Source organism: Lucilia cuprina, chromosome 6, assembly GCF_022045245.1.
Source record: "Lucilia cuprina isolate Lc7/37 chromosome 6, ASM2204524v1, whole genome shotgun sequence".
Taxonomy (NCBI): Eukaryota; Metazoa; Arthropoda; class Insecta; order Diptera; family Calliphoridae; genus Lucilia; species Lucilia cuprina.
Genome location: NC_060954.1, coordinates 2,892,144 through 2,918,772, shown reverse-complemented (window position 1 = coordinate 2,918,772; position 26,629 = coordinate 2,892,144). Strand labels below are relative to the sequence as shown.

At 30.1% G+C, this 26,629-nt stretch overlaps 3 protein-coding genes across 4 annotated transcripts in view; 2 read left to right on the top strand and 1 right to left on the bottom strand.

Annotated features, from left to right (window-relative positions):
* Positions 1–11,548, top strand: part of LOC111679774 (putative mediator of RNA polymerase II transcription subunit 24) — an 84,741-nt gene extending 73,193 nt beyond the window's left edge. The window contains exons 3-8 of one of the 2 annotated variants that reach the window (XM_046955681.1): positions 6,122–7,769; positions 7,931–8,535; positions 9,427–9,576; positions 9,988–10,158; positions 11,319–11,436; positions 11,509–11,548. In XM_046955681.1, coding sequence (XP_046811637.1) covers positions 6,122–7,769; positions 7,931–8,535; positions 9,427–9,576; positions 9,988–10,158; positions 11,319–11,436; positions 11,509–11,539 — 2,723 coding nt within the window. In that variant the 3' untranslated portion in view covers positions 11,540–11,548. Of the gene's footprint in view, positions 1–6,121; positions 7,770–7,930; positions 9,577–9,987; positions 10,159–11,318; positions 11,437–11,508 lie in introns of both variants that reach the window. The other variant, XM_046955680.1, reaches the window with a different exon arrangement.
* Positions 11,549–12,217: 669 nt separating this feature from the next.
* Positions 12,218–14,445, bottom strand: LOC111679771 (tRNA pseudouridine(38/39) synthase). Its single transcript, XM_046955683.1, has 7 exons — positions 14,028–14,445; positions 13,881–13,972; positions 13,481–13,815; positions 12,915–13,216; positions 12,603–12,848; positions 12,385–12,533; positions 12,218–12,318 (listed from the first exon to the last, which is right to left on the bottom strand). The coding sequence occupies exons 1-7, from the start codon at positions 14,351–14,353 to the stop codon at positions 12,239–12,241; spliced, it is 1,530 nt and encodes a 509-aa protein (XP_046811639.1). The 5' UTR covers positions 14,354–14,445; the 3' UTR covers positions 12,218–12,238.
* A 949-nt stretch (positions 14,446–15,394) lies between these two features.
* Positions 15,395–22,321, top strand: LOC111679769 (pre-mRNA-splicing regulator female-lethal(2)D). The gene is made up of 4 exons (XM_023441364.2): positions 15,395–16,360; positions 20,399–20,523; positions 20,915–21,248; positions 21,314–22,321. Exons 1-4 carry the CDS (start codon positions 15,943–15,945, stop codon positions 22,189–22,191), a joined length of 1,755 nt encoding a protein of 584 aa, XP_023297132.2. The 5' UTR covers positions 15,395–15,942; the 3' UTR covers positions 22,192–22,321.
* The last annotated feature ends 4,308 nt before the right edge of the window (positions 22,322–26,629 follow it).

Below are 26,629 nucleotides of genomic sequence, written 5' to 3'. Positions count from 1 at the left end.
ACTAGACTATAGACTAGACTATAGACTAGACTATAGACTAGACTATAGAATAGACTATAGACTAGACTATAGACTAGACTATAGACTAGACTATAGACTAAACTATAGGCTTGACTATAGACTAGACTTTAGACCAGACTGTAGACTAGACTTTATACCAGACTATAGACTAGAATATATAGAGTAGACTATAGACCAGACTATAGTATTTGTACAAAATATCAAAATACTATAGACTAGACTATAGACTAGACAATAAACTGGACTATATACTAGACTATAGACTAGTATATAGACTAGATTATAGAATAGACTAGACTATAGACTAGACTATGGACTAGACTATAGACTAGACTATCAACTACACTATATACTAGACTATAGACTAGTCTATAGACTAAACTATAAACTAGACTACAGACAAAATTATAGACTATATTATAGACAAGACAATTGACTACACTATATACTAGACAATTGACTAGTCTATAGACTAGATTATAGACTAAAGTAAAAAATTTCCCCCACATGACTGTAAACATTATCTCAGTATAACGCTACTTCAAAGTCGTTTCAACCGAAACAAAACAAAAACGAAATAAAAATTATGAATTATGTGAACCATATTTTATGATTGTTATAAACAAGAGAATGAAAGAAAAAAAGAGATAAAACTTTTTTAAACTTGATGGTTTTATTAATGTTTAGCTGTACGTCTGTCCTTTCAATCATACGTCTGTGTCTGTAACATGAAATGCACGGCATAATATCGACCATTAAATTATGCGTACGTGAGGATTTTTCTTGAAAAATTGTAATTGTTTTTTTTTTTTGCAATATTTTTCGTAACAAATCGAATACGATAAATGTGGTAAAAGAATGAAAATAAAGAAAATTGATTATTTGGAGTGGAAAAAAATTACAATTCCCAAGAATTCCATAATTGACTTATATAAAGTATTTGAAGAAGATTTTTGCACCAAAAAAATATAAAAACCAAAGTTATGATGAATTGTAATATACACGAATAAATGTTAAGTTATGCAATCAAAATTTAATTGAAAAGCAAAAAATATCGAACAAAATGAAAGTTTGCGGTGGGAATTTAAAACTGAATATAAAGAAGAAATTTTCCTTAAATTTTTTTAAAATCTGCTGTGTGAAATGTAATAAACACAATTCTAATTATAACTAATTAATAAATACTCAAAACGTAACTCTACTTTTTTCAAATTCCTTTTATACTATGACAATTTAGTTTGGCATTTCCTTTAAATTATATACTAAAAGTACACTTACAACAACCTATCAACACTATCACGAAAGAAAAGTTTTGTTTAAAAAAAATATTTCAAAACATTTCAACTCTTATGGACGTTTTTAAATTTTATTTGACACTTGAGGCATTTAACATAACATTAACAATATATTAGCAAATATTATTACCATCATAATGATATAGGAAATGTAATGTAATATGATAGAAAAGAATGGAAAGAAATTCTTTTTTAAACTAAAAAGTCTCTTTGTTCAAAAAAGAACGATCGCCCAACACATGCCAAACACTCGTAGAGCTACAACGCCAGACAGTAAGACTCACAGACAGACGGACAGATTTATAAGAGAAAATACGAAAAAAACACCTCCACATATTTGAAAAAATATTTTATGATCATACTTCTAAGTACATAAAGGCACAAAACCAAGGAAATTCATAGTAAAACTCCAAAACCATCAAATATAGTTTAACATAATAAATATGTGTAGTTAACGAGTTATAGACCTACTAACTTGGCCTTTTTGCTGTTGTTCGTGGTGGCTGAACAGCAACAACAACAACAATCATTTTTTAAAGGTGATATTTTATGAGTGTGGTATGTTAGTATGTCTGTCTGTCTGTTTGTGTGTCCGATAGTCCGTCCATCTGTCCGTCTGTCTCTTTGATTCTTTGTTTGTGTATATTTTGATTTTTAGTAGTTTATGGTAAAAATTCCTTTTTTATGAGTTAATGGCATTTTAAAAGTGTAAAATTATTGTAAAAACTAAATTTGTGACAATCAGTTATAACAAAAGATTTTTATATGGTTATGAATTTATTAAGATTACAGTTTAAGAACGATTAAAATGTAATAAATTTAAATATTTATGAGGATAGCGGGAGAAGTTCAATTTAAACAAAATTTATTTCAGATGAGAGTTATGTAGATAGATAGATAGATAGATAGATAGATAGATAGATAGATAGATAGATAGATAGATAGATAGATAGATAGATAGATAGATAGATAGATAGATAGATAGATAGATAGATAGATAATTATACTTGAATCTTTAAGTCGTCTTTACACGATCATACAAGTAGTATGGATGGGATCGTCTAAACGCAATATGTAATGAATCACACATTGAGAGAGAAAATGGATGGAAAATTTAACAGTCGTATGGCTCTCTTCATTTTTTGATATGATTCAAAAAACCAGCAGGTCGCATTAGATCAGGGATGTATTTTCATGTAAAAACACACAAAACAAGTAGGAAAGTATAGCATTGATAAAAAAACAAAATTTTCTAAATGAAACTTTATATAGGAGTATAGGTCAAACATGGGCCGATCCTCGGTAAATTTGGGAAAAGGATATATTTTGGAATAACAGTTAGTTTTCTTGAATTTTATTGCGATACAAATCGTTACAAGTCAAATTTAGACGTTTAAGACATTTATTGAAGGGGGGTTTGTATGGGGGCTAGGGTCATCAAATTATCTTGAAAATTGGGGCGTGTACCTTGCGCACACAGGGGCACATCTGTCAATGTGAATAACTTAAAAACCGAGTAATCGATTTTATTGCATTATCAAATTTTGTTTTCGTTTATCAATTATCTATCATCCCTGAATAAAGGTAAAACTAAAGCCAACTTATCTAAGTATCCAAACCAAGAAAAAAATTAAGAATATGTATTGTGGTTTTAATTTGAGGCCGCCTCAAAAAAAAAGTGGCGTATGGTCCCCCTTCTACCCTACATGTTTAATAAAACTGTGGATATTTAAGTAAAATTTTGATGGGGGCCATATAATTATAAAGAGGCCATATAGTTATAAAGTTCATCAGGGTCATCAAGACTAGTATAGAACTTGGTTTTGCAGCTTTTTGTCGAGATGCGAGTATATTAAACATAATTATGAACTTAAAAGCCCTATTTGTCGGGTTCAGTTGTATGGGGGGTAGGTGAAATAATACACCGATTTTAACTATTTTTAGCAGGCTTCGTCTACAGTACCATAAAAGATCTCCAAAATTGCCACCTGTAGTTTGATTACAATGTTTACCAGCCCTATTCGGGGGTGCAGTTGTATGGGGGCCAGGTGAAATAATAATGGTTGTTATGATTTTAACCATTTTCAATAGGCTTCGTCCCTGGGGCAATAGAAGATTATGTACAAAATTTCATTGAATTATTTTCAAAATTGCGTTGTGTAGTTTGATTACAAGGTTTACATGGACGAACGGACAGACGGTCGATCAGACGAACGGATATAGCTAAATCGACTCAGAAAATGATTCGATTGATATACTTTAAGATGGGTATAGGACCAATATTATTTTACGTTACAAAAATCAGCGCAAACTCAATATATCCTCCTCACTAAAGTGGTGTAGGGTATAAAAACTAAAATAATTTGTAAAAATTCTTTATCTTTTCGAAAATTACTTGAATTTTTTTGTGAAAACTCAACAAAAAAACCTTCAGTTTTATTAAAAGAATTTTTCATCTTTAAAAAAACCACAAGCAGAAATAGAATTTTATTAAAAACTTATTAAAAAATTGTATTTTAAAAGTATGAACAAAAGATTTTTTTTAAGCAACAACACTTCCTCACTTCTAACAACTAAGCTCATATGGAATAGCAAACAAGAACAACAACAAGAAGAATAAGAATAAGTCGACAATAAAAACAACACCTTTAAGTGACACTTATTATAATTGCAATTTTATGAGTGTCATTCTTGAAAAACAAGCAACAAACAACAACAACAATTGCAAACAATTTTCATTCATATAGCTATGGTTGGCTCAAGACATCACAAAAGAAGCAAGAAAAAAACAAAACAGCAACAAAAGAAAACCAAACCACAAGTACCATTTGATTTGAATTCCATACACATGAATAGTTAATGTTAAGTTTTAGGTCTTTTTTTTTTTTTGTTGTTTGTTTTTTTTTATTTTTATTATTATTATTTTACATGTTGTTCTTACAAGTAAGAACATCTTTAACTATTCATATGTATGCAACCTAGCGTTAGTTTTATTCTCTAGAGGATGCAAGTACTTTTTCTTTTAGTTCTATGCAATTCATATACTAGATTCACTATTGTCTTGTTCTATAACTTTAAGTGTCAAATCTCTGAACTATTTGCATTTTTCTCTACAACTTTTTATACAAAACATTTTTGAAAAAAAAGTCTCTTCTAAGTTTTTAAAGCTTAAAACAGACTTGTCTTAGGATTCCTGGGCAAAACAAAACAATAAAAAAAATGAGAAAAAAAAAGAAAGTCAAGTCTTGGTCATAGAAGAATATGTACATTGATAATTCCTTATGGCGGCACGTGTTCATGTTGATTGTTTTGCCATTGGCATTGATCATCTTATTGTGGTTTATGGCGGGGATAACCAACAAACACAGCGAAAGGGAAAGAATAAAAACCCAAAGCATACAGCTTCAACATCATAAAAAAATTATAGATTTTTTTTTTCCATTTTACTTGTTCTATTAGACATTGGCTAATTCAATATTGATTGGTGTTGATAGTTAAGCTTATTGGCAACGCCTTGGTTGTAGCCTATTCATAAGAAAACCTATAAATGAATTTGCTTCCGACTTGTGGTCTTTGCTGTGCTGGGTTATTCTTTTGTAATAACTATTTTGTTGTTGTTGTTGTTGCTGTTCTCCTTTTTCTTTTTTTATGTGTGTAAAGGCGTCAAAATTTATTAGAGCGTTATGATTACAATATAGTTATAGAGATAATTTATAGGAATTACCTTTTAGCTAAATATATTGATTATGAAAATATATATTAATATCTTTATATAATTTCATTATTGTTTATTGAGGACAGAAACAAATTACTTGATTAAAATTTAGAAAAAAAAAACTTATTTTAAACAAATACATTTTAAGCAAACCGATCTGAAATAATGAACTTTTAGCATTAAATTAAGCTTTGTAATAAAAAAATAAAAAACTCAGCTTTTAACGTTAATTTTGAAAATTCAAACTTAATTTTAAAAATTCGAACTTAATTTCGAAAATTCAAATTTAATTTCAAATCTTGTTTTAATGTTTTAATATAATGTTTAATAAAAATCATAAAATTTTAAAATTTCCTTTGCAATTTAAGTTTAAAGCAATTTTCGAAAATTTCGAATTTAATTTCGAATTTGGTTTTTAGTTTAAAAAATAATGTTTAAAACTTATTTGCCATAAAAATCATAAAATTTTTTATTTTTTCTTTAAAAATTCAAAGATTTTAAAAATTTTCGAATATTCGAACATAATTTCGAATTTGGTTTTTATGTTACAAAATAATGTTTAAGACATTTTTTTAAAATAAAAATCATAAAATTTGTGATTTTTTAGGAATTTAAAAGTTTTGAAAAATTTTATAAATTTCAAACTTAATTTCGAATTTTTGAAATTGTGCAAATATTATTTATGTCCTCAAACTCAAAATTTTAATAGATTTAAATATTTTAAAATTATTTGAAATCAATTTTTTTCATAAATTTCCATATTTACGAAATTCAAACTTAATTTTGATATAATTTTCAAGACTTTTTTGTATTTTTTGCAATTTTGAAAATTTTCAACTTTAATTCAAATTTTCGAAATTGTTCAAAAATAAAAATTTTTGTTAATTTTCGAAAATTCAAACTTTATTCAAAATAAGAGCTTTTTGAAATAAAAAATTATAAAATTTCAAAAATTGAAACATTTTCAAAATTTTGAACTAAATTTCGATCTTAATCAACAATACAAGTTCAATCATTATTACTAATACTCTTTAACAAACTTCCTTCAACCCCCTTTTAAAAATTATCCTTCTTCTTTTTTTCTTTTCAGTTTTCACTTGGGGTAAACGTATGAGCCGTAAACTAGACATCTTAAAACGCAGTGACACCCACAACACTCACAAGTCTCACACCGATTTACGCAGCCTCTTCCACTCGCCCAATCATCACAATGCCAGCAGCAATAACACCAATCAATGCAATAACACTCCCACACACAATTCCAACAATCGTGAGGGACACTATCAAAGCAATACCCTAAAGAAATGTAAATCTGGACCCATAGAAACGATTAAAAATCGTGAACAGCAAAAAAATCAAAGTATAAAATTACAAAATAAATTGGAAGGAACACAGCACTCTGCCTCAGCTTCTAGTACACCAACACACACGTCGCAAACGAGGCCGCAGACAAAGGCTATAAAGAATTTCTTTCATCGCATAGGATCGACAGGCATGTTAAATCATAAATCTCATAATCTGGTCAAAGCGGCGGAGCAACCAAATAATCAAGCATCAACAGCTTCTCTATATCGTAGTAGTTCAACGAGTCAGTTGACTACTTGTTCCTATGTGAAGTGTGATGATCCTAGTGATGGTTTAAATTTAGCTAATGGTCAAAAGAGGCAATCAATGAGTGGTTTGCTTAAAAGTGGAGCTAATTTGTTAAATGGCAGTAATGGTAGTATAGCCAGTGCGGGTATAAAGTCTAGTAGTTGTGATGATATAGCCAAGGTGGGACAAGTGGTTATAACAACAACTAACTCAGCATCAGAACCCTCTTCAGCCACCTCACCCCAAAACTCGGGAGATCCTAATAGTAGAAGAGCCGCCTTTCCTTATGCCTTTCTGCGCTCTAGACTATCCGTGTTACCAGAAGAAAATAATGGTTCGGTGATGAAACAACCTTCCCTCTCCAGTTTACACACTTTGGCCGAGCAACAGCAGCAACAACAGTATCTGCATGTACCCAATTCTCCTTTACCAAAACATCGCAATTCCACTATTTTACCTGCCGTCGAAACTGACTTTAATCAATTGACAGATAATCTCTCAATTGCTAGCTCTACACCAAATCATTCGGTAAAAATGATTTATCGGAATGATTCTTTAACGAAGCGTTATTCCTCGGATGATAGTGCTATTGGCAATTGCTCGCCCATGCAGCAGGCATCTCAACAGTCTGGCGGCGGCAGTGGTGATGTTTCACGCAACAACAGCATTACTTCCAAGGACTGGGAACCACTTTACCAAAGATTAAGTAGTTGTCTAAGTTCAAATGAATCGGGTTACGATAGTGATGGTGGCAATAATATCACACGCCTAAGCAATAGTCTTGGTATCTCCGGAGGAGATACAGAATCCATTGCTTCGGGTACTCTAAAAAGAAATTCCCTAATATCACTCACCTCATCGGAGGGTTTGGGAGGTGGAGTGATGACAAGTGGTGGCGGTAGTAATGCTTTGCGTTCGAGTAGTATTTGTAGTACTATGAGTGGTCCCGTTTCGTTGGGTGGCTATAATTATGATTATGAAACCGAGACTATACGTCGTCGGTTTAGACAGGTGAAATTGGAGAGAAAATGCCAAGAGGACTATATAGGTTTGGTACTATCGCCCAAAACTGTACAAACCAGCAATAATGAAATGCAATATAGATATTTGATTGTCGAAATAGATACGTATGGTATGGCTCAAAAGTAAGTAGAAGTCTAAAACACATATTTCTTAAAGGGTCTTTTAATAAGAGCAAATAATCTATAGGTCAGACTATAGACTGATCTATAGTTCAGACTCCTTATAGAAACCCTTTAATATATTGAATTTTCCATTTAATTTTAAAATATCGTTTCCTTTACAGAGATGGCCGCCTTCGTTTGGGAGACGAAATTGTCAATGTTAATGGCAATCATTTACGTGGCATACAATCGTTCCAGGAGGTACAACGTTTACTAAGCTCCTTTGTCGACAATTGCATTGATTTGGTTATAGCCCACGATGAGGTTCATACTATAACGGATTTTTATACTAAAATCAAAATTGATGGCTCTTCAGCTTATGGGCAAAAAACAGAAATGGAATCAAATCCAACACAAACTGATTTGTATAGTTCTATGCAATCTCTAACAGCGGACACGCCACCACCACCGCCTCAATCAAGAAATGATTATTTGGCTCGAGCTAGAAAACGTTTAAGTTATACACAACGCACCCAAAGTACCGACAGTATCAATAGCTATGATTTGCATAGTTTACAGTTGGCTTTGGAACATGAACGAGATGATGATGCCGAGTCTATAGCTAGTACTTCTACCATTAACTCAGCCGTGGATGTTACTTCACCGCCCAGTGGACCAATGCCCCCTTCCATGCCTTTAATGCAGCACAGAAGATGTTCCACTCCACGACATTCTATGGATGCCTCTGCTTTGGAACATTTAAGACGTCGTGCCCGTTCTTCTTCAGGTCAGCGCAATTTGGAATTAACCCCTATGCTTTACACAAACGAATACACTCCGGTCTATAACAATCGTTCGTCTAGTGTTTCTCTAGCTACGCACACGATAAGCGATGATGAGAAATGGCAATTGTTGAATCGTAAACGCTGTTCAGAGGGCGCCGCGATACAGACACCCCTACAGCCGCCTCAGTGTGGTAATCGTAGTGCTTCTTTAAGTATAGAAACTCGCAAAGCTAGTCTCATAAGTCAAGATAGTTTGGAGGGTGCTACACAAGCAGCACAACCCTTCCCAGCACGCACTCACTATACCCGCAATTCAATAAATCTCTCAAATTCGCATTATCGTTCGTTGCGTTTTGCACACTCTCGCCTTAGTTCGTCACGTTTAAGTTTATTTCTGCAGCCAAATAATACTAATAATCAAGCTCAAACAGCAACAACAAATGCTAACCAACAACAACAACAACAATACACCAATAATACAACAAATAATCATAATAAGACTAATGCTAATACTAATAATCACAACCAAACAAACACCAACAACAATTATTCCCTTCATAATGATAACACCAACTCTGCCACACCTACAATAACTTTAGCTAATAATGTCCTTGATTTAGAGGATGACAACGTTACTAGTTGTGGTGTTAGTAAACGTTTTCAATCGTCTGTAAATGCTCAACAACAGCATCAAACGGATGTTACACATGATCTCAATAGTACAACAACAACAAAACAATTGCACCAACAAATGCCACCAAAATATATAAGTAATACTACTTTAACCTTAAATCATTTAACCAAACACAATAATCATCATCAACATCAAAATAATTTAAATGTTCCTTCATCCACTACAACAAATCAATCTAATGCTTCAACCACTACTACAGCAACAGTGGGTAATCGGACATATTTAACACCGGCTATGGCTACACCATCAGCAGCCATGCTACAACATCATCGTCCCTCATTACCCGTGGCCAAACTAACAATTAGAGATGAAGAAATGGCTGAGGTAATCAGAGCCTCAATGAGTGATGGTAAGTGGTGGGAGGGATATAAATATAGGTCCTACTGGGAAGTATGTTAGGGAATTTTCAATTCAAATTATTAAAAATGTTTGCAATTGAAAAAGTAATTTTTAAATTTAGAACAAATGCTTGAGTGAAACAATATTATATGATAAAGTCCTGGTTTTTAAAACAGGAACGATAAAATCTTTACTAAAACTTAATTACACTTGAATTTTTAAAATGTAGTTTAGTTCCCTAATTCATATTTCTTATACAATTGTACTTAACTCATTTTGAATCGATTTTACAAATTTAACACAAGCTTTATAAACAATTACTTCTAAACGAATTTTCATTTAATTAATTCAATTAATATTTACCAAAAATTATGTTTAATTTAAAACCTAATGAAACATATTGTTCAATTTTCTAATTTAGGCTCCCGACGCGGTACTCCTAGAGTTGTGACATTCTTTAAGGGACCTGGCATGAAATCTTTAGGTTTTAGTATTGTTGGCGGTCGTGATTCACCTAAAGGTAACATGGGCATTTTTGTTAAGACTGTATTCCCTACGGGACAGGCAGCAGATGATGGCACATTGCAAGCTGGTAAGTTATTTTAAAAATTAAATAGAGTTTGTCATAGAACTAGAACAGAACTAGAGCAGCAGTAGAATAACACTAGAACAGTACTAGAACAGAACTAGAACAGAACTAGAGTAGAACTAGAACAGAACAGAACTAGAACAGAACTAGAACAGAACTAGAACAGAACTAGAACAGAACTAGAACAGAACTAGAACAGAACTAGAACAGAACTAGAACATTACTAGAACAGAACTAGAACAGAACTAGAACAGAACTAGAACAGAACTAGAACAGAACTAGAACAGAACTAGAACAGAACTAGAACAGAACTAGAACAGAACTAGAACAGAACTAGAACAGAACTAGAACAGAACTAGAACAGAACTAGAACAGAACTAGAACAGAACTAGAACAGAACTAGAACAGAACTAGAACAGAACTAGAACAGAACTAGAACAGAACTAGAACAGAACTAGAACAGAACTAGAACAGAACTAGAACATAACTAAAACAGAACTAGAACAGAACTAGAACAGAACTAGAACAGAACTAGAACAGAACTAGAACAGAACTAGAACAGAACTAGAACAGAACTAGAACAGAACTAGAACAGAACTAGAACAGAACTAGAACAGAACTAGAACAGAAACTAGAATAGAACTAGAACAGAACTAGAACAGAACTAGCTAGAACAGAACTAGAACAGAACTAGAACAGAACTAGAACAGAACTAGAACAGAACTAGAACAGAACTAGAACAGAACTAGAACAGAACTAGAACAGAACTAGAACAGAACTAGAACAGAACTAGAACAGAACTAGAACAGAACTAGAACAGAACTAGAACAGAACTAGAACAGAACTAGAACAGAACTAGAACAGAACTAGAACAGAACTAGAACAGAACTAGAACAGAACTAGAACAGAACTAGAACAGAACTAGAACAGAACTAGAACAGAACTAGAACAGAACTAGAACAGAACTAGAACAGAACTAGAACAGAACTAGAACAGAACTAGAACAGAACTAGAACAGAACTAGAACAGAACTAGAACAGAACTAGAACAGAACTAGAACAGAACTAGAACAGAACTAGAACAGAACTAGAACTAGAACTAGAACAGAACTAGAACACAACTAGAATAAAACTAAAAAATTAATTTGTAATTTCTTTTCCCAGGCGATGAAATTTTAGAAATCAATGGCAATTCAGTACAAGGTATGAGTCATGCCGAAACTATAGCATTATTTAAAAATGTTCGAGAGGGTGCTATAGTTCTAAAACTACTAAGAAGAAGGTAAGTTCAAAAATGAATTAAAATTTGAAATAAAATTATTTCTAACAAACAATTTTATTCTCTTCCTAACAGACTACAAAAGGCTAAATCAATGGGGGCTTAAAAGAGAGCAGAAATAATAAATCTTTCAAAGAATTTATAGTTAAATAACGAGAAATAAATCAATAATTGAATATTTAATTAAGTACCTATATAAAACAAACATTTAGTGTTTTAAACTAATATAAAAAATTAACTTTAGCTATAATTCAGTTTAGTGTATTGTATTTGTTTGTTAAATAATGTTGAAATATGGCAAATTTATAGAATTCTTTAAAAGTTATTGCTTTAACTTTTGATTTTGTATAGTAAGCAGAGCTATACTATAAGTAAATTTTTATTTATAAAACATTTTTTTTTTTTTTTTTTGTCTTAAATAGTTAATTATATTAAAACGATGTATTTTTTTTTTAATTAATAAGTTCTAGTAAAGGTAATTTATAAAACGTCTCATTTGTTATTATACTATTTTATAGTTTAAGGCAGAAACAATTTAAAAAACACGTACAAAAAAGATAATGGAAAAATATTGAGAAAAAGAAAATTTTCAATTAAGTTTCAAATTTTAAATTAACTTTTTAAAATAAGTTATTTAGGAAATATAAGTGGCCGCAATTATTTTAATTGTAAATTTAACAAAAACAAAAAAAAAAAAAAAAAAACATATTAAAGAAAATGTTGAATGTGTATTAAAAAGAATTACTAAACAAAATATCTACTTACCTTGTTTTTGTTTTTTTAACGGGATTGTTGGTTAAATGAATTATTTATTTGATGGATGGTCGGTTTGTAAAATTAAACGTTGTTTTTTAACAAAATGATCTATGCGATTTTCTAAACTTTCTGTAAAAATTTATGAAGAATATAAATAGGTTTATGAAATTTTCTTTAACGCAGTAAAAAACTTACCGCATCTTTTGCGATTTAATAGCTTTTGATATTGTCGCGGTTTAACACAATCTTGCAGTAGTAAAACTTGCGTTTTAATATCCTGAGGTTGGAATTCTTTTTGTAAAGTATTTTCCAATTCAAATAAAACAGTACGTATCATGGTGGCTCTAAAATAACAAAAACATTTGTTATACAACAATATTTTCCTAAATAATATAAATTTTGTTTGAACTTACTTTATGCTAAATTGAGACCATTCACTTTGTATATTCTCTATAAGTTTTTGCAAGTTTTCCTCATTATAAATCCATTTGGTAATATCTGATTCTTCTTCTGAAGAATCTTCATGCACAGGAGAGGAATCTATTATATCCTCTTCTTCAGCCATCAATTCTTCATTGGTTTTACGACATGTTTTTTTACGAAATTCACAATTGAATAGATTTAAAGGTAAACCAATGGCGGGAGTATATTGGGGTTTACTAAAGAAATAATTTACTTTAATAGAAGTTTCAATATAAAATAAAGAAAATTTTATTTATACTTACCAAGGATTCTTTTCCACATCCAATAGTTCTGTTATAACCTCAGGATCCTCTTTTTCTTGGCCGATTAATATTAAGACTGCCATTATGCAGCGTATTTGATGCCATAAAAATGCATTTGCTTTAATTTGTAAATAATACATATTATAACCGGTCTGCTGTTTTTCCGATTCATTAGGACATAGATGAATGCTAGCTGATTGCAAGTTACGCATATAGTTGGTAACACCATTGTGAACATCCATTTTACAAAAATTGCGGAAATCTGCATGTCTTTGCAGTAATAAACAAGCTTTTTGCATAGACTGATCAAAAAAAAAACAAAAGAGTACAAAAAAGAATAACGGTTTAATTAATTGCGATATGGCAACACTATTTGTAAACATGTGGTCGGTAAAACAACTCATTTTAAGAACGAATTAAAATCAACTATGTAAAAAGTACTGAGGTGCTGAACTTGACTAAAAACTAAAATTGAATCAAACAGGAACAGAACAAAAAACTAACTAGAGCTAAACTAGATCTAGACTAGAACTGAATATACATAATTAGAAAAAAATCGTACTTACCTCAATATTCAAATCACCTTTGGGGAAAAAATATCTATAGGTCCTAGCGACACAATCAAATCTGGCACTATACACCGGAGTTTTTAAAGGCATCCAGGCTATGCATTGTATATTTTTTGGCAATATACGATTTAATAAGCCACAATAATCTATTTCGTTACGCAAACTTTCCTCTTCGAACTGTTTATCTTCTGGAAATTTACTGCGTAAATCAATGGAAATTACCTGACAAAAGGCACTAACCTCTTTGTCGGTACGGCCACAACGGTGATAGTTGGAAGTGGCACGGGATTCAATGAGACAGCAGCGCGTCAAGGCTTTGAAAAGATGATGTTCTACAATGTTAGGATAATATTAACAAAGTTTTATAACAAACTCTTTTTTAAAGAAAAAATATTACCAATAGTAGCATTAGAATCTTCCTGACAGGCAAAACCTTGGTAATCCCAGCCAAAATATAAAAATTTCATTAAAACATGACGTTTGGCACATCTATGGAAAAATATAAAATAACGAGTTACATACATAATGGCTCCACATTACTTACTTGCTGAAATCAAATTGTCGTTTTTTCGATTTTTTATCACCAGCCACATCCTCCTCCAAGTCTTTTTTATTAACACTTGCTAATCTATTTGCTTGATTGGGTTGCATAGTCTGCAGTTCATTTAACTCCTTTAGAAGCTCCTCATTTTGTTCAGTTTCATTACCGCCACCATCAGCATTAAGTTTTTTATTTAAAATATTTTTGAGTTGAAAATTATATGCTTCTAGCTGTATAATTTTATCAATTAAATCATTTTTTGATAATTTTTCCAACTCTTCTCGCGGTAAACCTTTAACACGTTTATTAATAACAATTTTTGAAGACATTTTTCTAAACAATTTTATTAATTTTTATTGTTTACCAGCTACTCCGCCACATTTTTTTGCACGCCACACAGAACCCTGCGCCGACTAAGACTAAATATGACGGCGTCGTATTAAAATCGACTGTAAGCCGGCTAAATTTTCAACTACGTTTAATTTTATTAACGATTTTATATAAAAACGGAATGCGAGAGTTCAGAAAGTGGGATTTCGGAAGCAAATATATTGTTTATAACAACAGAGCATACACTAAAGTTGCGAAAGAAATTATGGATAAAAAATTCTTGAAAATTAAAAAAAAATCCTTTCTCCAAGTTTCCCTAGGGTCGGCCAATATTTCTTTTTAGCCAGAAATACTCATATATCTATGTATATGGACTTTGATCATTAGATTAATAAGAACGTCAGCGTGATTTTCGGAATAGGGACTTAAGTGTGGGATTGGGTAAACTACGGACCAAGTTCTCCATAATTTAAAATATTTTTTTTTCGTCGAATTCAATTATTGCATCGACATTTGAAAACCATTTATGTGGGTTTAAGTCATTTTCAGAAGACAATCTTATATGGGTTAAATTTGGTAGACATATTTTACTTTCAACAAAAATTGTTTTATTGTTGTACGTAAAAAACGTTAAAATCAATTATCAGGGTCAATGATGGCCTATGGAAAATTTTTTTTTTTGATATCGCTTACGTGCATTTTGCAAAAATGGACGTAAGTGATATCAATCGATTTTAGTTTTTTTTCGAAGTTAATATTTTAGGTCTATTAGCATCATCTCCAAAAATTTCGTAGCTATAGATCCAACAGATTTACCTTTTCAAGAAAAAGAAAAAAGCGAAAGTACACATATATATTCTGTTTATAAATTTTGTAACAGCAATGCGTCGGTTACGTATATATTTTCTTTGCATATCATAGATATGCATTTGACATTTTCAAGTCTGGCAACTATATTTAAAATTTAATGAAAACAGTGTTGCCAAGTTTTTCTTAAGAATTTAAGCAACTCTGCTTTTTTCTCTGCAGTCCACCATATTGGATTTTTTATTACAAAAGTTGTGACGCGACGAAATTTCACTGCGTGTGAAAAAATTAATTTTAACGCGTTAAAAGTGTTTAATTCCCATTAAATTTATTAAAAAAGTGTGCTCCAAAGAACATTTTCTATGAAAAGTGTAAAATTTGCAAAAATTATATTAAGAAAGTAAGTGAAAATAGCGTTTGAAAAAAAGTGTTGGCGGAGTCTCATGAAAAATTTCTTAAAGCGAAAAAATATGTATCGAATTTGAAGAAAGAAGAAGCAAGCAATAAAAGCAAATGTAAAAAAGTCTCTGACGACAACGAGAAAATTTTTTGTCCAATTTCTTTTCGTTGTATAAAGCGTAAATCAAAATAAATACATAAATAATCTTAAATAAAATAGAGAGAATAATAGAAACGAAACCCCCCCGTAAATTACTCGGCGTCAGACAAAAAGCTCTTTCTTTGTCTTCTATCAAACAAAAAAAAGTTAGTTTAAGGATTTTATAACAAAAAGGCAAATTAAATATATAAATAAAATTGCCCATATATTATTGTAATTGTAATGAGTGTCGCTGCAATGACTATGGACGATCAGAGACCTTTGATGAACAGTTACGATAAAATGTCTAAACAATATGAACAAAATTTACATAATACAACCGGGGGTGGCGCAGTTGTGGGAGGTAGTGGTAGTCTAATGGTAAATAATGCTGGTCTTCTATCGGGACCAGCTTCACCCACACCATCGGCTTCAGAGGAACCCACTACATCCCATCACAACACCCATCATGCGTCGTATCATCATACGTCGCATTCGCATCATCATCACCATCATCATTCGCATCATACGCATCAACAACAGCAGCAGCAACCGGCCTCAAGGCCTGCATCGCCACCTATAACACAAACGCATCATCAGGATACAGTTGCTGCTGCTGCCGCAATCGCTGCTGCTGAACAGCGTCAACGTTTACTCGAAGGTATATTTTTAAAACAAGTTTTTCTCTATAAAATAAAAACAAAATAATATAAATACGAATTTGAAAAATGTTTTGAAATCTCAAAAGAAAAGAAAAAATTCAATTAAAAATATTAAAGTAAAAAAAAATTAAAAAAATATAAGGAAATTCTTTAAAGAATTCTTTTAAATAAACTGTGTTTTCTTGTGTGTGTTTTGTGCGCCTAAATTCTAAAATTAAAAGAAAATAATTATTAAAATCTGTTAAAACCTAAAGAAAGTTTAACTTTATTATAAATTTAATTTTATTTTTAATTTTTCTTAATTTTTGGGTGTTGTGGTTATTTTTACATATAACATTATTTTTTTTAAATAAGATTTTGCCTAGACTGTTACTAAGATGATAACGCTTTTGTAGACTCTTATAAAATCTGAACAATTAGACAGCGAACACTCTTATTGACTCTTAAGAACTTTTCCAAACAAACTATAAATATTAAAAAATCTTGTAAACAAAATTTTTTAACCTTTAGTTTTAAGTTCATGTGAAAAAAGTGTTTTTATAAATAACGAAAAAAAAATATTTATTACATTACAAATGTAAAATATATAAAATAAAATAAATTAAATGAAAAATATAAAAATATATTAAATGAAAGCAAAATACAAAAAGAACTTTGTAATTTTAAATGAAAAAATATGCAAAAATGTGCCCTTTATAAACTTTATATAAAAAGTGAAAAGAAAAATAAAAAAAAATCCAAATAAAAGAACATTTGCACTAAAAAATAAAATATACAAAAATAAAAGAATTTTCCTATATAAAAGGAATATGTTAAAAAAAATAAATAAAAATGTGTATAGTTTTTCACGTACAACTTCGCCTTATCGTTTATATATCTACATTGTTTGTTTTTGTTTTCTTTACTTTACGCGCCCTATAAAACTTCCCCCTTCACTTCGTCACTCTGTAAAATTCTCTATCTGAATGAAAGAAAAAAAAACATACTTTTTTTTGTATATTTTATAACCACCCGGTAATAATCAATCGGTCGGTCTACGTGCGCGAGTGTGTGTATACTTACAAAAATATTTTCTCGTTTTCTTTTTTTTATTCCATTCGAATAAAAAATAAATGAGAAATAAAATCATAAAAAATATAATGATAAAGTCAAATCATAAGCAAAAGCCATAGAAATGAAATATAAAAGAAATAAAAATAATGTAAAAAAGCAAAAATTATACAAAATTTTACTTAAAAAATAATATAAATAATATTAATAAATTCGTTATCCTAATAAAGTGTTGCGTGATTTAGAAATTATATATTTTAATATAAATTTGTATAAATTATGTAAATAAATATGGTGTACAAATTTTGTTTTTTAAATCTACTTTTAAAGTTATACTATAACGATATTCTTATCATTAATTTAAATATACATTCATATGCATATTGAAGCTGTATTTTTAGGGTCTTTGTTATTAAAATCAAGCATAAATGTGGGTAACTAACAATCACAAATTCATGCTTGAAATGAGGTTGAAATTTACCTCTTTAAATGTAATTGTCCAATAGCCATAGACTATTATGACGTTTAATCCATAAACTATAAACCATATACTTTTTACTAGTTTGTACTTAATATTTAGACCTGTTCATTGAATACTCGGCTATTCGTAAGCTTAAAAATTATCTACTTTTACAAGACTATTGCATCTTGCTATTGTTAACTAAGCAACTTTTGTCCAGGATCGTGCACAGATCTTGAATGGTATTGCATCATTTGGTGTACGCGTAGTTCGTGTTCAAGTTCAGCTCTAGTTCAGTTCTAGTTTAATTCTAGTACAACTCTAGATTATTTCTAGTTCAGTTCTAGTTAAGTTCTAGTTCATTTTAGATCTAGTTCAGATCTAGTTCACTTCTAGATTCTCAGTTCTAGTTCAGTATTAGATCAGTACTTGTTCAGTAATATTAATAGCTCAGTTTTAGTTCAGTTTTAGTTCAGTTCTAGTTCAGTTCTAGTTCAGTTCTAGTTCAGTTCTAGTTCAGTTCTAGTTCAGTTCTAGTTCAGTTCTAGTTCAGTTCTAGTTCAGTTCTAGTTCAGTTCTAGTTCAGTTCTAGTTCAGTTCTAGTTCAGTTCTAGTTCAATTCTAGTTCAGTTCTAGTTCAGTTCTAGTTCAGTTCTAGTACAGTTCTAGTTCAGTTCTTGTTCAGTTCAAGTTCTGTTCTAGTTCAGTTCAAGTTCAGTTTTAGTTCAGTTCTAGTTCCAGTTCCGTTCTAGTTCAGTTCTAGTTCAGTTCAGTTCTAGTTCAGTTCTAGTTCTGTTCTAGTTCTGTTCTAGTTCTGTTCTAGTTCTGTTCTAGTTCTGTTCTAGTTCTGTTCTAGTTCTGTTCTAGTTCTGTTCTAGTTCAGTTCTATTCTAGTACAGTTCTGTTCTGGTTCAGTTTTAGTTCAGTTCTAGTTCATTTCTAGTTCATTTCTAGTTCAGTTCTAGTTCAGTTCTAGTTCAGTTCTAGTTCAGTTCTAGTTCAGTTCTAGTTCAGTTCTAGTTCAGTTCTAGTTCAGTTCTAGTTCAGTTCTAGTTCAGTTCTAGTTCAGTTCTAGTTCAGTTCTAGTTCAGTTCTAGTTCAGTTCTAGTTCAGTTCTAGTTCAGTTCTAGTTCAGTTCTAGTTCAGTTCTAGTTCAGTTCTAGTTTAGTTTTTGTTCAGTTCTATTTCAGTTCTACTTGAGTTTTAGTTCTAGTTTAGTTCAGTTCTAGTTCAGTTCTAGTTCAGTTCTAGTTCAGTTCTAGTTGAGTTTAAGTTTAGTTCTAGTTCAGTTCTAGCTATAATGTGCGGACGCAATAGTCGAATTAACACTGATATTATCATATATGCTTGGTTTCACAAATACTAGACCATATGTATTTTTAATTAAAATGAAGAGTATCAAATAGATATAACATCATAATAAAAGAATGATTTTTTAAAACTAAACTGTACACTTAATAAAGTTAAAAAATACAAAATAAAAGAATAAATAATATAAAAATCAAATATGATAAACTTTAAAGGTGAATGATTGTATAAATCTGAATAAAGAAGTTCAAAAAGCGTCAATAAGAAGTGTGTTCGGTATTGCAAATATTTCAGTGTTTTTTTGTCTAGATCACTAGAAAAATATATAATGAAATCTTAAATAAAGTGTAAAACACAAGATTTGAAATATATAATAATAAAATCTCACATTGAGAAAATCACAAAATATGAGAATAACAAAGTAATTGAGAGAGAGAATCCATAAAGTAAAGTGTTTATTAGTCTCGATAAGAAAATCTTTTTTATCCATAAAATTAAATTTGTTTTTGTATTTCTATAGAAATTAAATTGAAATAAAAATCTTAACACTCTCTCAAAAACGCGTAACAAATAAAAAGAAGAAATGAATTAATCTGAAAAATTAAATAAAATAAAAATAACGTTGTAACATACACGTTCTTGATTAAAACCTTGTTTTTTTCGTGGGTTCACTCTCGTACAGGTGTCTATTATCATCCAGCAACAGTCACAAAATAACAAAAATATTTTATATAAAAAATAATAATAATAAAATTCTCTCGCACAAAATGACACGATTTAACAACATCAGCAACAACAACACGAATGCGAATGAATGCATAGTATTGGTATGATTTCGTATTTTGTTTTTAACCCACCAACAAATAATAATAATTATAAAAAATAGAATTACATACTATTTCTGTTTTTTATATTTATATTTATTTATAACCACTTTATTATCATTTTCTTAAAAAAAAATTTCATTTATGTTATTATTATAATTATTGTATAGAAAGAAAAGTTAAAAGAAATATGAAAAATAATTGAAAAAAAAACAATACAAAAATATATTTTTTATTAAAAAAATAATTGTTTGTAATGCTTTTTTAACATTAAACTGTGTATGTGTGTGTGTTTTATGTTGTAGATAACATACGTTTAATGGAGGTTAAAAATTAATTTATTTTTGTTTATTCTTTCTTCATTTTATTGTATTCTGTTAACGCGCCAAATTTAGATGAAATTGAGAGTCTCAAAGTCGAGCAAACAAGACTCACACAACAATGTGCCGATGCCCAGAGACGCGAAAAGATACTCATGCGCAGATTGGCCAATAAAGAACAGGAATTTCAAGATTATGTGGTAAGTTTTCTTGTGCTTTTTATAACCTTTATATATAGATAGATAGATAGATAGATAGATAGATAGATAGATAGATAGATAGATAGATAGATAGATAGATAGATAGATAGATAGATAGATAGATAGATAGATAGATAGATAGATAGATAGATAGATAGATAGATAGATATGTAGATAGATAGATAGATAGATAGATAGATAGATAGATAGATAGATAGATAGATAGATAGATAGATAGATAGATAGATAGCTAGATAGCTAGATAGATAGCTAGATAGATAGCTAGATAGATTGCTAGATAGATAGCTAGATAGATAGATCAATATATAGATAGATAAATAAATAGATAAATAGATAAATAGATCTTATTAATTTGTATTTGTTATTGCAGAGCCAAATAGCGGAATATAAGGCAGCCCAGGCTCCATCGGCCGTTGCCTTAAGATCAGCTTTATTGGATCCAGCTGTTAATTTGCTATTCGATAAACTCAAGAAAGAACTTAAAGCCACCAAAGCCAAATTGGAAGAAACACAAAATGAACTGGCAGCTTGGAAATTTACACCAGATTCTAATACAGGCAAACGTTTAATGGCCAAATGTCGTCTACTATATCAGGAAAATGAAGAACTAGGCAAAATGACCTCTAATGGTCGCCTGGCAAAATTAGAAACAGAACTGGCCATGCAAAAAAGTTTCAGCGAAGAAGTTAAAAAATCACAATCAGGTATGTTTTTTTAAAAATTATTAAAATTTCTTTTTTAACCGAAATATGTATTTTTTTCGCTTCAGAACTTGACGATTTTCTACAAGAGCTAGATGAAGATGTTGAAGGTATGCAAAGTACTATATTGTTTTTGCAACAAGAACTTAAAACCACCAGAGATCGCATACAAATCCTCGAAAAAGAAAACTATCAATTGAAAACAGGTCTGAATACAAATGCCACCACAGACGCCGACGAAGATGCCACAATGAAAGATGAACAAAGCCATGAAAATGAATGTCCACAAGACAAAGATGACAAATTAGCTGCAGTTAATGGCAATAACAATTTTAGCCACAACACTACACCACAACAACCTGCCAATGTAAACGAACAGAATTTAAATACTTTGGAAACAATGGACGAACCAACATGCCTGCGTAATAATATCAATAACACAACGACCTCTACGACAACGGCATATTTTAATGGCACCGAAGAAACACCAACGGAAATCACACATGAGGGCAATGGTGGGGCCATAGGGGCAAAATTACGTACAGTAGCTTCGCGAAAACGTAACTATGAATGCGATGCCGCATTAGAAAGCAGCAGTATGATGCACACACCTGCCGTTAATGTTGTTGCCTCGCCCAGAACGTTGCCGCCCAAAAAATCCAAATTGCGTGTAGCTCCCGTACGTAGGCCGTCTGTGCAACCGATCGATGAAAATGAAATGCTCATTACCGGCAATAATCATGGCAATGCTACCATTTTAGATAATGCGGTAGATGGTATGGCCAATGAAGAATGCTCCTCTTTAAATGAAAATATGGCAAATAACGAAAGCTCAACAACGGTGGTGGGTAATGAAAGCGGTGTAGTGGTTGCTCAACGTATTATGACGCGACGAAGATCGGTGCGTTTAAATGGTGGCAGCAATGGAGGTGATAGTAATCATTGAAAAAATCTAAAACTCCAACGCCTAAACCTCTCACAATTTTATTCTAATGGCAACAATAATTATATGAATAAAAAGCAGAATAATAATATTACATTGTATATCACTAATATTATATAAAAAAAAACACAAACAAATCAACAAAAAAAATATATGCAAATATGTATTGTTAAACATTTTTTTTATAATTTTATTTTAATTTTTTTTTTTAATGTTAAGTAATTTCATTTTTGCTGAAATTCTTGAAAAACACACATATATTAACAGCTAACTTTCTCCTCATTGTAAAATTATTGAAAGATAAGAAAAACAAACAATTTAAATCAAATAATGTTGAAACTTTAAAAAAAAAAATTATCAATTTATAACTCATTCTAGGCAATATATTCGTATTAAAATTTATTATTTGATTTGACTTCATACACTCGTAATAATATTTTTATTATTATTATTATGCTTAAATTAAACAAATTAGTTTTGTTTATATAATTTTCTTTACGGCATAAGAAAATTGCATTATAAACTTATTTCGAGGAAATAATGCAAAGTTTTGTTTATTTTAACATTATTATTTCTTTAATAATATTATTTTTTATTATTTTTAACTGTAATACAACATTTTAGACTTGATTGCGTTAAATAAACAAATAAATAACATAAACATAACAAAAAAAGTTAAAACAAAACAAAAAATCCCCCCCCAAAAAAAACAAACAAAATTAATTATAAAACAAACAAAAAATACATCAAAAAAACATAATAAAAACAATATTTTTCAATAAATTTAAAAATTATTGATCAATTCAAAATTGAGATAAACAATTTTTTTTTAGTTTAGTTATAATTATTTTTTATAGAAATTATATTTATAGAGTTTGAGATAAAAACAACCGAAAACATAAAAAACTAATAATAATAAAGAAAAAAAAAGGAAAAAAATACAATCAATAAAAAAAATTATAAAAAAAATAAATCAATTGAAAGTGTTAGTTTTTTGTTAAAAGACAAAAAGATAAAAGGTTTGTAGATATGTTTACATATAAATTTATAAAAAGAAAACTTTCAAAATTACTTTTTTTTTTTAAAGAAAAATGTGAAGAACAAATTAATGTTCAATTCACAAACGATGTCGTATTGTTGTAGCTTAGTATGTTATAAAAACTTTTCAAATTATATTTTTTTAAAACAAAAACAAATCAATTATAAAAAAATTACTATATACTACAATACAATCGTACAACATCGTTTGTGAATTGGACAAATATAAATAGTTGAATAAACAAATGTTTTATAAAACTTTCTTATAAAGGCAATGAAAAGTGCTAAATACCAAAGTATACTAAAACAAGAAAAAGTACTATTTAGAATATCTAAAAAGTGTAAATTGATGAATGGAAAAGTAGCAGAAAGTTGCCTTTTATAGCTCTTCATTTAGTCAATTTGCGGCGTGTTTAATTAAAGCGTTGCTAGGTCTAATATTCACGTCTATTCTGCTTTTCTATCACGTTTACGTATTCAGTTCAATGATCGAAAAAATATCTTCCAACAAAAAACTAAAACGTTAGAAACAGAAGAAGCAATTCCATTTCGTTTCAATGCTTTACGATTGTGTGTATTCTGCATATCGATCGTAAATACGTTTTTGTAAGTTGTTGTTTATGTGACGGAGTGTCGAATCGAAATGCAGAATACCAAAGTAGCCAAACGGAGAAAATTTCGATTCAAATTGAAATGCAGAATAGGGGCCAATAATAAACGATACAAAAAGTACCAAACGATTTACTCTTAAAGATTTTTATTACATCATGATCCTATATGTCTGATTATGGCCCCTATTCTAAATTTCAATTTGAATCGATTTCGACACCCAGCAGGCAATTGATAGTGTTAAATATGAGACCATAATGGACCGGAAGAGTGAGATAACCAAAAGCTGTTTCTGTGGTTAAAGTGTACATCATGAATACAACGATATAAGCGGTAATGAAACATCAAAAGTATCTGATATAAAGGAAAAAAAGTGTGGAAAAAGATGTAGTATTTCCATCGGAGCTAGTAACTCGAAGTGCTTTAAATTCGGTTGAAAAATCTCTGAATTTTACATAAGTGTGTCATTGGAAGAATGTTGTTCATTTATGGAAACCTCGGAACTACATCAAATCTTAGTTAAAGAAGCAGTAAAACTCCGATATTTGAATGTCGAAAGAACATTATAACACTTTCTGCTATTGTCAGACTTTTGTTGTCAATTTAGGGTTATCTCTAGCCACTAGTCACCTGGAGACTAGGTATTTTGTACTACAAGGAGATCTATTGTCACCCATGGGACACTAAAGCACGATTGTCTTCATTCTCAGAGAGTACATCCCTGAAGAAAGACGAAATAGAAACAACCAGCTGGCGTTAGACGCAAATGGAAATCACTTTCTTTTTTGGATGCATTGACTCCTTTGTCGAACTTCCCAGAGGGAATACAAACATGTACATAGATATGTACATAAGGATGGCCCCCGTTTGTATGAAGGAAAAATAACGTGTGAATTTTCCTAACTAAAATTAAGTCTAATTGATTATAAGAAAGCATTTCTCAAAATTTTTGTGCTGGAGTCTATATTTGGCGAGCGGGATCAAAGTATTAAATGGTCCTTTAAGAGGTTTTTATGATTTTTTCCATATTTTTTGGTAATATTTTTTATTTACCTTAAAAAAATTAATAAATACCTTTGAAAAGACAGAAAAGTGCTGGATGCTGTGCACAGAGATTTCGTCAAGCTGTGCACAGCAAAGTAATTTGTTTATATTTGTTGTGTTAACATTTTTCTGACAACGCTGCAAAGCGCTTAGCGCCATCTATATGTGAAATAACTATCAAACTCATGCCGCCTTACAGTAAATTGCTATATTTATGTTTAGTTAAGCTAATGCAACAACCTTACAGACACACTCACATATTTTTAGAGCATACCTTTAGGAGCCAAAAGATAGCAGCACAATATGAAAAAATACTGATTTTGAAGATTTTTAATTAAAATAATTTGAATTTATTAATTATCATTAATTGATTAAATCATATGTAGAGTATTTTCTTAATTTAATCACAATTAAAGATGTCTTTATAATTTAAGAAAATAACCCATCAATTATCAATCCATTGTTTAGCAAAAATCATTATTACAACTCTTGCACTAACCACTAAAATTTACTAATTTCTTGAAAATTATTAATTGCAACGCATAATATTACCAAATAATCAGAAATCTATAGAAATATGCCGTTGTCATATCGATTAACTATCCTCTAACACCACAATATTAACCACAATTACCAGGTGTCATTTCCGTTAAGCTTAAGGTCATCAAGATAAGAATTACAATTTACAAAAGAGATAAAAAAAAAACATTTATATTTCTATGTTAATTTTACATAATACACAAATATGATTAAATCGACAGAAATGCAAATTATCACTTATAATTTATAAAGCAACAATGTTTTGCAAAAAAAAAAAAAAACAAAACATCTAAGCTATAACGACGTCTGCCAGGCAGATCAGAACAGGCAACTACTAGCCAACAGACACATTCACTATTATGGTCATTAGTAGTCTATTGCATGTGTTTGTTTGATTGCTCTTTGGTACATGCTGCCAGTAAATGAAATAAACAAATAGCTAGTTACTTCTGCCAAAGAGTAAGTGTCATTGTTGTTGCTACTGTTGGTGGTGTGATGATGGTGGTCAGTGTCTTGGTCAGATGTAATGAGGAAGATGTGAAGAAAAATAAACATGTTATTGACACTCTATAATTAAGAGAGGCATTGCTGATTGCTCATAATATTTGCCTAATAACAAAGCAATCATTGATCCTGAGACACTAAACTAGAACTGAACTATAACTGAACTGGAACTGAACTAGAACTGAACTAGAACTGAACTAGAACTGAACTAGAACTGAACTATTTTATTAAAAATTGAAATGTTAATAAAAAAAAGATTTTTAGCAAAAAATTTAATTTTAAATAAAAAAATCAAATATTTAGTGAAAAATAGAACTCAGTACAGTGACTGCTACATTTAATTATAGCAGTTGAGAAACTTAGCAACTTGTTTATAAACATAGTAACATGTTTATAAACCAAATTTTAACAGTTTCTTTCCTCCCATCAAAACACATTTAGCTATTCTTTAAAATTATATTTTATTTTAAAAATTACATTTTTTTATTCGCTTTTCTAACATTTATTTTTTCTTTTTCACAAAATTATTTAAATCACTCCAAAATAAAAGAATTTTTAATTAAATAAAATAAAATTATTTAAAAAATAAAACATAAAGTTTTAACAAATCAACAAAGATGAATGAAGTCCTTCTTACTTATTCTTTTACTCTATACATTTCGCCATGCAGGGCATAAGTTACAAAACAAATTTCTTAAGCAAGTTG

Coding starts and splice junctions, on each gene's coding strand:
- LOC111679771 (XM_046955683.1), bottom strand. CDS start 14,353: ATGTCTTCAAAAATTGTTATTAATAAACGTGTTAAAGGTTTACCGCGA. Junction 13,816..13,880: donor AGATTCTAATGCTACTATTG/GTAATATTTTTT, acceptor CTAACATTGTAG/AACATCATCTTTTCAAAGCC. Junction 12,849..12,914: donor GATGTGGAAAAGAATCCTTG/GTAAGTATAAAT, acceptor TTATTTCTTTAG/TAAACCCCAATATACTCCCG.
- LOC111679769 (XM_023441364.2), top strand. CDS start 15,943: ATGAGTGTCGCTGCAATGACTATGGACGATCAGAGACCTTTGATGAAC. Junction 16,361..20,398: donor GCGTCAACGTTTACTCGAAG/GTATATTTTTAA, acceptor CGCCAAATTTAG/ATGAAATTGAGAGTCTCAAA. Junction 21,249..21,313: donor AGTTAAAAAATCACAATCAG/GTATGTTTTTTT, acceptor TTTTCGCTTCAG/AACTTGACGATTTTCTACAA.